Below are 15,040 nucleotides of genomic sequence, written 5' to 3' on the forward strand. Positions count from 1 at the left end.
GCCATAGCACGGTATTCTTCTTCGGCATTAGACCTAACAACCACATCCTGCTTTTTACTCTTCCAAGATACCAAGTTGCCACCAATTAGAACATAGTACCCGGATTAGAGCGTCTATCTGAAGGAGATCTTGCCCAATTATCATCAGAAGACTCAATCACCTAGGTGTGACCCTGGTCTTCATATAATAATCCCTGATTTGGTGTGTCTTTGATATATTTGAGAATGCGAATGGTAGCATCCAAATGACTATCACATGGAGACTGTAGAAACTGACTAACTACAGTCACAACAAAAGAGATGTTTGGCCGAGTGATAGTGAAGTAGTTTAGCTTTCTGATAAGTCAACAATATCTACTAGGATCACATAATAGCTCCCCCTCTCTTAGTAAAAACTTGATATTTGGGTCCATGGGAGTATCAACCGGTCTACAATCAGGCAGACCAGCCTCCTTAAGAATGTCTAAGGCATATTTCCTTTGTGAAATAACTATGCCGCTTTTGGACTGGGCTACTTCAATGCCAAGAAAATATTTTAACTTACCCAAATCTTTAGTTTGAAAACGGTTGAAGAGATGTGTCTTCAGTTGAAGAATACCATCCTGATCACTTCCAATGATGACAATGTCGTTTACATAAACCACTAGATAAATGCTTTCACCATTTGATGAGTGGCGATAAAAAACAGAGTGGTTGGCCTCACTGCGATTCATACCGAATTACTGAAGAACTGTACTAAACTATCCAAACCAAGCTCGCGGAGATTGTTTCAACCCATAAAGAGAGCGACGAAGTTTGTAGACTAATCTAGACTCTCCCTGAGCAACAAATCCAGGCGGTTGCTCCATATAGACTTTCTCTTGAAGATTCCCATGAAGAAAAGCATTCTTAATATCCAGTTGGTAGAAAGGCCAATGATTCATTGCAAAAATGGATAAAAACAAGAGCACAAAGGCAATCTTAGCCACCAGAGAAAGAGTGTCACTATAATCTAGTCCAAAAATCTGGGTGTAGCCTTTGGCAACCAGATGTTCCTTAAGGCGATCGACCTTCTCATCTGGATGAACCTTAACAGTATATGTTAGAATTATTAGTATATATTATAATTATTATATGTGTATTTTATTTTGTAATTAGATTAAGTCCATAGGTTTAAGACCCATTATGATAATTATAAATAACAAGCTAAGAGATGTTAGTTTTTTTAGGTTTTTTTCTCTTAATTATTTTCTCACGTGATATCAGAGATATCGGAGACAAAAAAACCCTAGCCGTCGCTGTGTATCGTTTTCCAGCCTACTTTTAAACCCTAACCATCACTGCCTATACCGAAACCCCACTGTCCAGCCACCACATCGCCACCACCCTCGAGTTCGCCGCCTCCAGATTCGCCGTTGCCACATGCTGCCTCTGACTCCACGCGCTGGTGCGTAATAGCGTGCCTGCCGGTCTTCTTTAGCCAGATTCTCCAGATCTGACCGCCGCAGACCCCTAAAGCTCGCCGCAGACCCCTAAAGCTATTTCTGGTGTTAAAGTCCTCGTCATGTCTGACTACAGTGATGCGGTTTCTACCAGTGCTACTCCTGCTTCGGTTTCTGCCGTTGCCCCTATTGTCTCTCAATCCTTTGCTATCTCCAATCTTGGGACAACCAATATTACCACTATCAAGTTAATAGGGTCTGTCAATTATCTCTCATGGGTAGCCTCTGTCAAAATGTGGTTCAAAGGGCAAGGTCAAGCGGATCATCTTACCACGAAGGCTGAAAGTGTGCTAGAAGCTAATCGGGCGAGATGGGAACAAGTTGATACCCAGTTATGTAGCCTCCTATGGCAGTCTATTGATCCATCCATCATGCAACTCTTTCGCCCCTTTGAAACTTGTGTTGATGTGTGGAAGGAAGTTGAAGAGTGTTATACAAACGACATCCAACGTTTGTACACTGTGGTCTCTAATATCAAGAATTTCAAGCAGGAATCGTCCATGGAATCTTATCTAGGGCATGTTCGGGCTCTAATGCAAGAATTTGATGCTCTTTTTCCTCTTACTACGACCCGTGCCGAACAGATTACTCAACGAGAGAAGTTTTTTTATGGTTATTGCTCTCTCCGGTCTGGAACCGGAGTTTGACGCCATTAGACATCAAATCTTGACCAGCTCCGCTAACCCTACCATGAAGGTCTCTTTTAAAAGGTTGTTAAATATGATAGGTGCACATGGTATGTCTTCTTCTTCTCATGTTGTTTCTCCAGCCGAATCTTCAGCTCTTGTATCTCAGGCTTCCACCGTTGGAGGAAATAGAGGACGCAATAATAATCGCTCACGTCCACAGTGTACCTTTTGTAAGAAATTGGGTCATCTTGAGGACAAATGCTGGAAGAAACATGGTCGGCCAGCTGCTCCACCTGCATCATCTACCAGTGCAACTCATGTATTTCAGAGTGATCCTAGTCTTACTCTATCTCCACCAGGTTCACAATTGGTACCTATGTCTGCAGCTGAGTATGATGCATTCCTGAAGTTCCAGGCCACCTAGCCGTGTCATCCTAGTAATCCCGTTGCTTGTGTTGCTCAAGGCTCATCTGTTAGTCCTTGGATTATAGATTCTGGCTCCACTGACCATATGTGTGGTAATGAACTTCTTTTCTCCTCACTTACCTATTCTGATACTTTACCTACTGTTGCCTTGGCTGATGGTACCAAAATTGCAGTTAAAGGGATCGGCCAAATCACACCCACCTCTTTTTTCGCATTAAATTCTGTTTTATATGTTCTTGATAGTCCTTTTAATTTGATTTCAGTTAGCTAACTCACCAAACCCTTAATTGTTCTGTTCTCTTTACTTCTACCTCTGTTTGTGTTCAGGACCAAGGTATGGGGCGGACGATTGGCGTCGGGCGTGAGTCACAGGGTCACTATCATCTTGCTGTGCCTAGTTCACCGGTAGCTTGCACTAGTGTCGCTTCCCCAGATCTTCTCCATTATCTTCTCGGTCATCCCAATCTCTCCATATTGAAGAAATTAGTTCCTAGTTTGTCGTCATTGTCCATATTTAATTGTGAATCGTGTCAGCGTGGTAAACATGCTCATCATTTTTTTTCTCGTCGGGTCCATAATAGGGCTGAGGCTCCCTTTTCCCTTGTGCACTCTGATGTATGGGGGCCTAGCCGCGTCCATTCTACTCATAGTTTTTCATATTTCGTTACTTTCATTGATGACCTTTCTTGTTGCACTTGGTTGTTTCTTATGAAGAGTCGGTCCGAGTTGTTTTCTATTTTTCAGTCATTTACTGCTGAAATAAAAATACAATTTGGAGTTTCTATACGTGCCTTACGTAGTGATAATGCCCCTGAGTATTTTTTTTCTCCATTTACTACCTTTATGACTTCTAATGGCATCTTGCGTCAATCCTCTTATCCTTACACACCTCAACAAAATGATGTTGCTGAGCGTAAGAATCGCCATCTTATTGAGACTACACGGACACTCCCTTTACATGCCAATCTTCTCACCAAATTTTAGGGTGATGCTGTTCTAATTGCATGTTCTCTCATTGCATGTTCTCTCATCAATCGCATGCCCTCCTCAACGTTACAGGAGCAAATTTCTCATTCCCTTTTGTTCCCTACACAATCACTTTGTTCTGTTCCTCTTCGTGTTTTTGGATGTATCTGTTTTGTGCATTCTTTTTCACCTGGATAGGATAAGCTTGCTGCAAAATCTCTCAAGTGTATCTTCCTTGGCTATTCCCGGTTGCAAAAAGGCTATAAGTGTTACTCTCTTGAACTGAATCGCTATTTTTTGTCTGTTGATGTCACATTCTTTGAACATCAGTCTTTTTTTTCGGTTGCTCAGCCTGATTCACAGTCTTCACCAGGTTTTGCCTATTCCTTTTTCTTTTCTTCCGCTGTCCTCCTCGGATCCGTCTATCTCCTATGTGGTGTCTACCCTACCATTTTCTGGTCCACCTATCACGACTCCTCTACTTCTTACATATAACCGTCGTCCTTATCCCGCTACCGGCTCCAGCATTCCTCCAGCCCAGGACTCTCCTGACTCGCTCTCTCAGTCTGTTGTCCCTCTTGCCCCGGATCCTGACCCCGACAATCTCCCTGTTGCTCTTCGCAAAGGTACACGGTCTACTCGTAATCCCCATCTTATTTATAACTTTTTATGCCATGACTGTTTGTCTCCTTCTTATAGTACATTTGTTTCGAGTCTTTCCTCTGTTTCTATTCCTAAAACCACAGGTGAAGCTCTGTCCCATCCTGGTTGGCGCCAGACTATGTTAGATGAGATTGACGCCTTACATTCAAATGGTACTTGGGATTTGATGTCTTTACCACCAGGAAAGACTCCCATTGGTTGTCGTTGGGTATTCACACCCAAAGTGGGTCCTGATGGCCAGGTGGAACGTCTTAAGGCCCGCTTGGTTGCTAAAGGCTTTACACAGATCTATGGGTTAGATTACATCGATACTTTCTCTCTTGTTGCAAAAATGGTCTCTGTTCGCCTCTTTCTCTCCCTGGCTGCTACGCGTCATTGGCCACTCTATCAGCTTGATATTCAAAATGCATTTATGGTGATTTGCAAGAAGAGGTATATATAGAGCAACCACCTGGTTTTGTTGCTTAAGGGAAGTCCAATGTAGTCTGCAAACTCAGGAAGTCTCTCTATGGTCTGAAACAATCTCCACGGGCGTGATTTGGCAGGTTTAGCACTGTGGTCCAAACTTTTGGTCTCACTTAAAGTGAGGCTGATCATTCGGTTTTCTATTGCCATTCTTCTTCCTTATATATCTACCTTATGGTTTATGTAGATGACATTGTTATCATAGGAAGTGATCAGGTTGGAATACGGAAGCTGAAAGAACATCTACATCAGCACTTTCAGACCAAAGACTTAGGCCGACTTCGATATTTCTTGGGTGTTGAAATTTCTCAATCGAGAGATGGTATCTCAATTTCTCAGAGGAAGTATACATTGGACATCTTAGAAGAAACTGGTATGGTGAATTGCAAACCAGTTGACACCCCAATGGATCCGAATGTCCGACTCTTGCCAGGACAGGGGGAGCTTGATTCAGATCCTGGAAGGTATAGGAGACTGGTAGGCAAGTTGAACTATCTCACAGTCACTTGTCCTGACATTGCTTTTACTGTGAGTGTAGTTAGCCAGTTCCTTAGTTCACCATGTGATTCTCACTGGGATGCTGTTATCTGGATTCTGAGATATATCAAAAGAGCGCCAGGTAAAGGGCTACTCTATGAGGATATGAGTCACACAGATATTTGTTATTATGCAGATGCAGATTGAGCAGGATCTCCTTCTGATCGTCGGTCAACTTCTGGGTATTGTGTTCTTGTGGGAGGAAATTTGGTTTCTTGGAAAAGTAAGAAACAGAATGTAGTAGCTAGATCTAGTGCAGAGGTAGAGTATCGAGCTATGGCTAATGCAACTTGTGAGCTCATCTGGCTTATACAACTCCTGCAGGAATTCAAGTTTGGTGAAGTGTCTCCTATGAAGTTTATTTGTGATAATCAGGCTGCCTTACACATTGCTTCCAATCCAGTGCTCCATGAGTAGATTAAGCATATTGAAATCGACTGTCACTTTGTTAGAGAAAAATTGATTAAAGGTGTTATTGTTACAGGGTTTGTTAACTCCAATGATCAACTTGCAGATGTCGTCACCAAGTGTCTAAAAGGTGCTCGAGTGGAATATATTTGTAACAAGATTCGTGCATATGATATCTATGCTCTAGCTTGAGGGGGAGTGTTAGAATTATTAGTATATATTATAATTATTATATGTGTGTTTTATTTTGTAATTAGATTAAGCCCATAGGTTTAAGGTCCATTATGCTAATTATAAATAACAAGCTAAGAGATGCTAGTCTCTTAGATTTTTCTCTCCTAATTATTTTCTCACAGTATAAACCAAGAAACAACCAACAGTAGATTTACTAGGAGGTAGAGCAACCAATTCCCATGTGCCACTAGAATGTAGAGCATCCATCTCATCAACCATGCCTGACGCGACCCTGGATTTGAAAGTGCCTCACTGGTAGTGTCAGGGACAATAATAGAAGATAAAGTTGACGCAAAAGCATAATAGTGTGAAGTTAAGCGATGATAGCTAAGGAAGGTGTAGATGGGATGAGGGTTACGAGTAGAGCATATACCTTTTCTAGTGGCAATGGGCTCAGGAGAAGGTTTAACAACTGGCTTAGAAGGAACGGGCTGCTCCGAGGTAGGTGAGGATGTCGGAGCACGAGGTGAAGTAGCAGGTCCTTTGTCAGTAGCCCAAGAGGATGTGGACGGCGATGATAAACCTGAAGGGGACGTTCATGGACAGTAGGAGCAATGTCGAAGGAGGGAGAACAAAGGTAAGGAGTAGGAAGAACCTCAGACACTGGACGACTCTCGACAGGAGATGAGAGAAAGAAAGGAGATGCCTCAAAGAATGTAACATCAGCAGAGATGAAATAATGTTGTTGATCAGGAGAGTAACACCGATAGCCTTTCTGAAGTTGTGAATAACCAAGGAAGATGCATTTGATAGCCTTGGTTGAAAGTTTGGGATGGCCAGGGGTCATGTCTTGGACAAAACAAGTGCACCCAAAAACACGAAGTGGAAGGAGATAAAGACTCTGAGCAGGGAAAAGGATGGAGTAAGGGACCTCATGCTGTAAGACAGAGGAAGGCATCCAATTAATGAGATAACATGGAGTGAGAACAACATCAGCCCAAAAAAGGGAAGGAGCATGACTATGCAGTAAAAGAGTGCAATCAATTTCAATCAAATGGCGATTTTTGCGCTCAAGAACTCCATTTTGTTGGGGTGTATAGGCACATGAAGATTGAAGTAAAATACCCTTAGAAGCCATGAAAGTAGTGAAAGGATTTAAGAAATATTCTCTAGCATTGTCACTGCGGAAGGCACGTATAGAAACATTAAATTGAGTGTGAATTTCGGCACAAGAGTCCTTGAAGATAGTAAATAACTCTGAACAGTTTTTCAATAAGAACACCCAAGTACAACATGAGTAATCGTCGATAAAAGTGACAAAGTATTGAAAACCTAAAACAGAGGGAATATAACAAGGACCCCAAACATCACTATGGACAAGTTCAAAATGGGATATAGCTCGATTATTGACACTCTTTGGAAATGAACTACGAGACTGTTTTTCAAGCTCACACGACTCACAATTTAAGGTTGAAACTTTAAAAAGATGTGGGACCATCTTTTGTAACTTGGATAGATTTAGATGTCCCAAACGATTATGAAGAGGGTTGGAGATTCAGTAGAAATGCAGGTTACTGGGGAAGATGGTTTGTCGAGATTATAAAGTCCATGGGACTCATGCTTGATGCCAATCATCTATCCCGTACCTCGGTCTTGCACGACAACAGAATCAACAAAGAAGGTTATGGAACAGTGAATAGTACGTGTCAATTTACTAACAGAAGCAAGATTAAAGGGACTGCCAATAACATATAAAACAAAATCTAAGGGTAACGAAGGGAGCGGTCGTGCTTGACCAATGTCTGTAGCATATGTTTTGGAACCATTTGTAAGAGTAACAGATGGCAAACAAGAAGAAGCAGAGAAAGGAAAAAAGACTTTGGTTACCACAGAGATGATCAGTTGCACCAGAATCGAGAACCCATGGTTCAGGAGTGGTAGACCGAGTAACACAAGCAATAGATTACCAATGTGCACCACAGAAGCAGTGGATGACGACAAAGTCTATTTAGAAGCCTGATACCGAAGGTAGTCTTCATAATCACTTCTAGTTAAAACAAGGGACAGAGAGGAATGATTTTCAAATCTTTCTGTTGAGGAATTGGTTGCGACAGACTAAGCGACATTAGCAGTACGTGGAGGTCGACCATGTAATTTGTGGCATCGTTCTCGAAGATGGCCCCACCTATGGCAGTAGTTGTATTTAGGACGATTACCTCGTTGTGAGTTACCGCCTCGGTTATTCCCTTGTTCTCCTCTGCCAAAGGTTTGTGATGCCAAGATAGAGGAATCAACATAAGAACCATTGAGGATTGAAGACGAGGAAGAGACCCGAAGAAGTCTAGCCAAGGTATCTTCTAGCATTAGAACAATGAGACTGGATAATATTTGATCCCGGACCGGAGCAAGGTCAGATCGAATTGCAGTCAATACCAATACCATAAGGAATTTATCTCTCTGCTGCAATTGTTCTTATGTAGTATTACCAACTGGTAACAAAGAGTTGAACTCTTCCTTCAAGGATTCTAGGCAGCCAAGGAATTCAGGCATATCCATATCTTGTTGCTTCAAGTGAACAATAGTAGAAACAACAGAGTAGAGACGTTGGATATCATTTGTATAAAGAGATTTGACCTTTATCCATACTTAACAAAAGTCTTATATGCTTTGTAAATAACATATAGTTTGGAATCAATTGTTTGCCATAATATGTTACAAAGAAGAGCGTCAGTTTTCTTCCAGGTTGCTCTCTCAGTAGCAGGAATTGCATAAGCTTTTGTACTTAGGTGATCTTCCATTCCTTGACTCATGAACCATAACTCAATAGAGGCAGTCCAAGACATGTAATTGGTACTTCCAATCAGTTTTTCAGAGGTAATGATAGGTGAAGAAGAAAAAGGCGAAGAGAAACCTATAGATTTAGGTCCGAACGCAATTGAAGATGCTAGACTCTCTATAATTTGGATGGAAGGCAGTTTTGAAGTGTCTTCAATGAAAGATATGTCAGAAGAACTCTCCATATTTTAGATGGAAGTCACTTTTGAAGTGTCTTCAATGGTAGATCTGTCAGACGTGGAGTAGATCTGGTCAGATGGATCTGGACAAATCTAATGGGTCGGATCTGGTTTCACGGGTCAGATATAGGCTAAACAAATCTAAAATGGATCTGAACAATCTGATGGGTCGGATCTGGTTTGATGGGTCAGATCTAGGCTACACGGATCGTGCTTTGGCGGGTCGGATCATACCAGGTCTAAGATCTGATTTGAGATTTGGGTTTTAAGTTTAGAAACCAATTAAAAGGCTGAAAAATCGCAAGTGTATGTAGACCTGAAGAAGGAGAACAACAAGGAGGTGGCTAGATCTGGAACCGCGAGCAACGATGGCGATGCTGGGCGACAGGAACAGCAGCGGCCGGTGTAGATTTGGGCAGCGGCGGGCGTGGATCTGGGCGGCGGCAATAGAGGCCGCGATTTGGAGGAGGCTGTATAGACGAAGGCGAGGCCACGATCTGAAAGGCAGCTGTCGGATGCTGTGGACCTTCAGTGTGGATCTGAAGGTCGCGACGACAACGGCAGCGGCGGCAACGATAATTGCTGGATCTGGAGGCGGCAGCGGCTGGAGGCAAAGGCGATGCAGGACGGCAGATCTGGAGGCAATGTTCATGGTGGCTGCGGTAGATCTGAATCGCAACTGTCAAATCGAGTGACAGACCGATGGAAGAAGAAGTGAAAGATGCTACAGTGGTGTTGGAGATTGCACGCTGGGGAGAAAACGGTCACTGTTGGAAGGAAGGGTATGCACACCGTAGGTTGAGGAGACTCAAGCAGTAGAGGCTAGACCTAGGGTTTGTATGGTAGCTCTGATACCACGTTGAATCAGATAACTTAGTGAGGTCTAGCCTCTTTCTATTAGGATTTATAGTATGAATGTACAATAATTAAAATTAAAGATACTCCTAAAATTAAGGCCTAGTTGTCTACTTGTCTACTAATCATAGCTAGTCTAATAGCTAATTAACAACTAATCAAACATTTATTCCAACAGTAGGAATGGCAGGTCCAGTGGGAATTTGTGTCCCAACACTCTCCAAATCTGGTCCTAATCCAGCCAATATGTGAGCACCATGAATAATTTATCACTACGAATTGATTGACATTTCTAATTATGTTTTGTTATTGCTAGAGGCGTACCTTAGCTGCAATTATTATGCTCAGTTCAATAATATTGTTCAGGTTTAATGTCTCATAAAGAATCTTTCAAGAATTTTAATGGAGGAAAGGGACAACTGACTTGAGAGAATGGCATTCTATGTGCGACATGTGTGTGGGCTGGGTGGTTATAGTCTTTTTTAGTCTTCAGTTCTGAAATTAGGGCAAAAGCTACTAAATTAGCATCTATTTCTTTGGCCTTGCTCATTGGCTCAAAGCTGTTGTCATCTCTCCAGTTGTTCCATTTTGTATTCTATATGTTTTTGGTAGATAATATTGCCTTTATTATCTACTCCTGCCCTTAAGTTTATGATACCCACTGTTGTTAGAATCTTACGATTCACGATTCGAATCATACGATTCGACTCGATTCATATAGAAATCGAGTCGAATCTATAGGGTGAATCTAAAATCCCTTAGAATTGTACGATTCACGATTCGAATCATACGATTCGACTCGATTCATATAGAAATCGAGTCAAATTTATAAGGTGAATCGAAAATCCCTTAGAATCAACTATGAATCGGACGAATCGACCATGAATCGCATGAATAGCACGATTTGTCCGATTCATCCAATTTGTGTGACTTCGTCTGCATGTGCGCTTTAATCAAATATTCGTTCGATTTGGCTATTTTTGAAAACAAAGAAGATAATGAAAATGATGATTCTCTTGAACTTGAAGATGAAGATGATTGATAACTAGTGAAGATTATAGACAATGGAGTTTATTAGTAATCTTATAGTTGTAGGTTTTTTTTTTTTTTCTAGCTCGTTATTTCGAAAGTGGTTTGGTTTGGTGCAATTTAAATTTAAAGGCAACATGAATATACTTTTGCCTTTTGGTATAATTTTAAACTTAGCAAATATATTTAGAAGTTTATTTATCTATTTATATTTAAAAGAATTGATCATGGTGGGCACATTATTTATTTTCTATGGATATATATTATTTATAATTGAAATTGAGAATATGTACCGAATCTTACGATTCGATTCAATTCTCGATTCATAAAATAAGGATTTCGATTCTCGATTCGAATCTCGATTTAACAACTATGATGATACCACATTTTGCCGGAATTTTCTCTTTGTTTTACTTATTTGACCCAAAGCTTGAGAATCACTCTCTCTCTCTCTCTCTTTCTCTCTCTCTCTCTCTCTCTCTCTCTCTCGTTTTCACTTTTATGCCATGGTGGGAACGTATTATAGAAAGTCTTTTTCACTTATCCCTGTGTTCAAATTTTCTTTTATAGAAAAAATCAGAAACAGCAGAACAGCATAATGGAGCCGTCAAAGCTGTTCTAGATCTCTATGATGTTATACGCCATGATGTCCTTTCTATTAACATGAGGTTTGTTAAACTTGCCACCATTTTACTTGCATGTATATTTTATGCCACTTTAGTGACCTACTTTTTCCAACATCCCAATAATTATTTGTCAGGGAACATTATGAGACTTGGAGTATGTTGTCAAAAGCAAGGAATGAAGGTACTTTATTTTCAAAGTTAAAGTGGCCACGAGATCCTGAATTGGTAAGCCTGAATGCATGTCCTCAAACATTTTTGCTCCATTTTTTCTTGTTTTGAATACCTTGCACGGCTTATTCCCTTTGTGATATAGTAGTTATGAATGATGTGCAGAGAGCACAAGTGAAAAGATTGTATTCTCTTCTTACAATCAAAGACTCAGCCGCAAATATTCCTAAGAATCTTGAGGCCAGAAGACGACTGGAATTCTTCACAAATTCCCTTTTCATGGATATGCCTGCTGCCAAGCCAGTCCGTGAGATGATGTCCTTCAGGTGATATTTCATTTGATTCAGCTTGGGGCTTTCATAATTTGAGCCCAATGTTGATTTTTTTTTATTTTAATTCTTATTTATGCAGTGTGTTCACTCCATATTACTCTGAGATTGTTCTGTATAGCATGGATGAACTTCTAAAGAAAAATGAAGATGGGATATCAATTTTGTTTTACCTTCAAAAGATATATCCAGGTAATTTGAAATATCCATCTTATTGAGTTCGGAGCTTCAAAAAGTCATTTTCCTACATCTTGTAACATCTGTGCTTTGACTGCTAGAAGCACACCCATATATTCATGTCCCAACACATTCAGAAGCTGTTTTTGTGACTCCCGTGTGATTGAAATTGTCTTCTGAACCAAAGACGTGGGACCTTGCAGTCGGAGACCTTCTTTGTTTTTCTTTTGTTTTGTTTGCTTGAATAATTAGATTTCTACCAGTTCATGTTTATAAATATTTTTGGCTTATAGGTTCCATTGTGCATGCATTGAACGTGGATGAGAAGTCTTGCCTTGTTCATTTGGTTTATATATTAAAAAAGAAAATATTTTATTACTAATATCCATGTTGTCAGGCTGCGCAATGGATGTGCACTTGTGAGTTTTGAATGTGTAAGTCAATTATCATAAACTGGTTGAATTTTTTTGGGGGAAAAGGTTTTGGCCATTGAAGCTGACTACTTGAAGCATATAGGAGTAGTCTTATTAGAATTATTAGTATAATTAGATATATTGCATATTTATTTATTTATTTGTTATAACTATGTGTAATTAGGCTAAGTCCATAGGCTAAGCCCATAGGTTATTAGGCCCATTGTGCCTATTATAAATAACACACTAAGAGACTAATCTCTTAGGTTTTTCTCTCATAATTGTTTTCTCACAAGTCTCTTAGAAGATTTGTACTTTATTGGATTCTTAGAGGAATTTTTCATGTATGTGGGGATTAATTATTTTATAATTTTAAAATGATAATGTGTGAGCCTCATTTCTATTTGGTTGGATGGACCATATAGATTGCCATATAACTTTTTTTGAAATGAAAGCATACTATTTTTGGTGACCTGAACTTGGAAACATAAATTGCTATTGTATTAGCATTTTCTTGTAACATAGAAGATGCCTATTAGCTCTTTCTGTAATAGACATGTTATTCTCATAAAATTCCTCTGTGAACTCATGATTGTTAGGCTGGTTGAACTCCTAGAAGTTGAAATTGCAAATTGTTATTTGTGAGTACTCCAACTTTTGCAAGTTTCCTATGGGCTTGTGCTGAGATTTAGTGACTAGGTGGCTTTGCACTTGGCCGAAAGAATCTGATTGAATATTGTTTGAGTGAGTGGATCTGATTTGCCTGTTCTTATAGATGAGATAGCACGGAACAGTTAGGTCCAGTCTTGTTTTTTCTGAAATTTTTTAAAATACAATCAGGATCGGTATTTGGAATTGCTAATTTCCTAAATGTTCCATTTTCCATTATAAAGGTTGGATTTGTAAGCCTTGATATTTAATCTAGTGGTTTATTCTTGCTGTATAGAGGGTTTTGACTGTGTCTCATGTCTGAAGAGTCGATCCTGAACTAACTTATTTAAATATATTGAGCACACAATTGTTTTTCATCCATAAACTTATTCTTAGTCTGTATTGCTTGAATGGCTACCCGAAGGTTGCTTCGCCTATATTGTTTTTGTTGTTGAGTCTGCACAGCACTTTATGTGATGGTAATTTTGAGTGGAAAGAGGATTGAGTGGCTCATATGCATCGTCTTGGTTAAAAAAATGTATGCTCTATTCATATTATCATGATTTTTGATTGGATATTCATATTATTCTTTTGTATTGTTCTTTTCTTTTCCCCGTTAGATATTTCTCTTATCAGAGAGAAAATAGTTTTCATAAAATAGTTTTCATGTCTTACTTTTTGAGTGTAGTCCAAACATATCTTGAATAATAAACTTTTGTTGAAGGTATAAATATTCTCTGTTGGTTTAATTTAGGTATACTATTTATTTATAATTACTTGAATTCAGTCCTCTAAATATTTTTTAATTTTTATGTTTCCTTTGAGCTCTACTTTACTATATTGTTCTCCACTATCCTACATTTCTTTCTAAACTATCTAGCAGGTGCATGGTTTACGATTTATGATCTTTTCATGGCCGTCAATAATTATGATAGGTTTTGGCTCCTCAACTTTACCCTTCATTTGCAGATGAGTGGAGAAACTTCCTTGCTCGGATTGGTCGTGATGAAAATGCAGTAGATTTGGAACTTTTTGATAGTCCTAGTGATACCCTTGAACTGCGATTTTGGGCTTCATACAGGGGACAAACTTTGGCTAGAACTGGTAAATGCCTTTTCTTTTTCTAATTTTTCTTGTCTTATCTTTCTTCTTTTAGTCGGTTTTTCTTTCTTTCTTAATGGAATCAACTTTGTGCATGTACCTGATGTGATCTAGTGAGATTATGGTTTGTTTTTGTAATCAACTTTGTGTATGTCAGGAATTTTTTTTTTACATTTTCTTTGATAAAAAAATGAAAACAAAAATCTGTATGAACAGGAAAACAAAGAGGGAGAAGGAGAACAAAGAAAATTTGGTGTTGTAGGATATAATAGCCTTACATAGGATATTACCATGAATAGAGGTTGTTGGAGATCTAAAATTCATATAGCTGACCCTACCTAGTGGGATTAAGACTTGTGATTTGAAACAATAGTTTCACAGTCGGAATAGAAAGAAAACGCAAGAGATGAAAAGTACCTCGAGAGATTTTTATTGAAAACAGAATGAATAATACAAACTGAAATCAAATTGATCCTTATATACAACAAATTAATGAGATGCTGCCTAACTGCCTGACTAATCATTACAACAAATATAACAAACAATCAGCTGTAACTAAAAGCACAAATTACAGCCTACTACCGACAGCTTATATCCTTTGCATTCCCCCTCAAATCAAGCTCCGTAGATGATGATAAGATAGATTTTCCAGAACTGTTAGGCAACAGACTTTCTATTATAACAGCAAAAGGATCAGTATTGACATTAGACATAGGAGATCTCTTGAGACCCAACTTGGTACATAAAAACACAAACCTGTCTCTGGATAAGCCCTTTGTAAAAATATCAGCCACTTGATGCAGAGTAGGGACATATCGAACATCACTATCTCCACTTTCAACCTTTTCTCTCACAAAATGCACATCAATCTCAATGTGCTTTGTTCTAGAATGAAACACAGGGTTCTCAGCCATACTTTTGGCTGCTAA

General features: G+C 39.4%; 1 protein-coding gene across 4 annotated transcripts in view; it reads left to right on the top strand.

The window, feature by feature from the left end:
* LOC127796630 (callose synthase 9) overlaps positions 1–15,040 on the top strand; it is a 160,072-nt gene that overhangs the window by 76,274 nt on the left and 68,758 nt on the right. For all 4 annotated transcript variants that reach the window (XM_052328870.1, XM_052328873.1, XM_052328872.1 and 1 more), the window contains 5 exons: positions 11,217–11,314; positions 11,407–11,497; positions 11,606–11,766; positions 11,852–11,961; positions 13,980–14,114. In XM_052328870.1, the coding sequence (XP_052184830.1) occupies positions 11,217–11,314; positions 11,407–11,497; positions 11,606–11,766; positions 11,852–11,961; positions 13,980–14,114 (595 nt within the window). The remainder of the gene's footprint in view (positions 1–11,216; positions 11,315–11,406; positions 11,498–11,605; positions 11,767–11,851; positions 11,962–13,979; positions 14,115–15,040) is intronic.

The sequence above is a fragment of the Diospyros lotus genome, chromosome 3 (genome assembly GCF_014633365.1).
Source record: "Diospyros lotus cultivar Yz01 chromosome 3, ASM1463336v1, whole genome shotgun sequence".
Taxonomy (NCBI): domain Eukaryota; kingdom Viridiplantae; phylum Streptophyta; class Magnoliopsida; order Ericales; family Ebenaceae; genus Diospyros; species Diospyros lotus.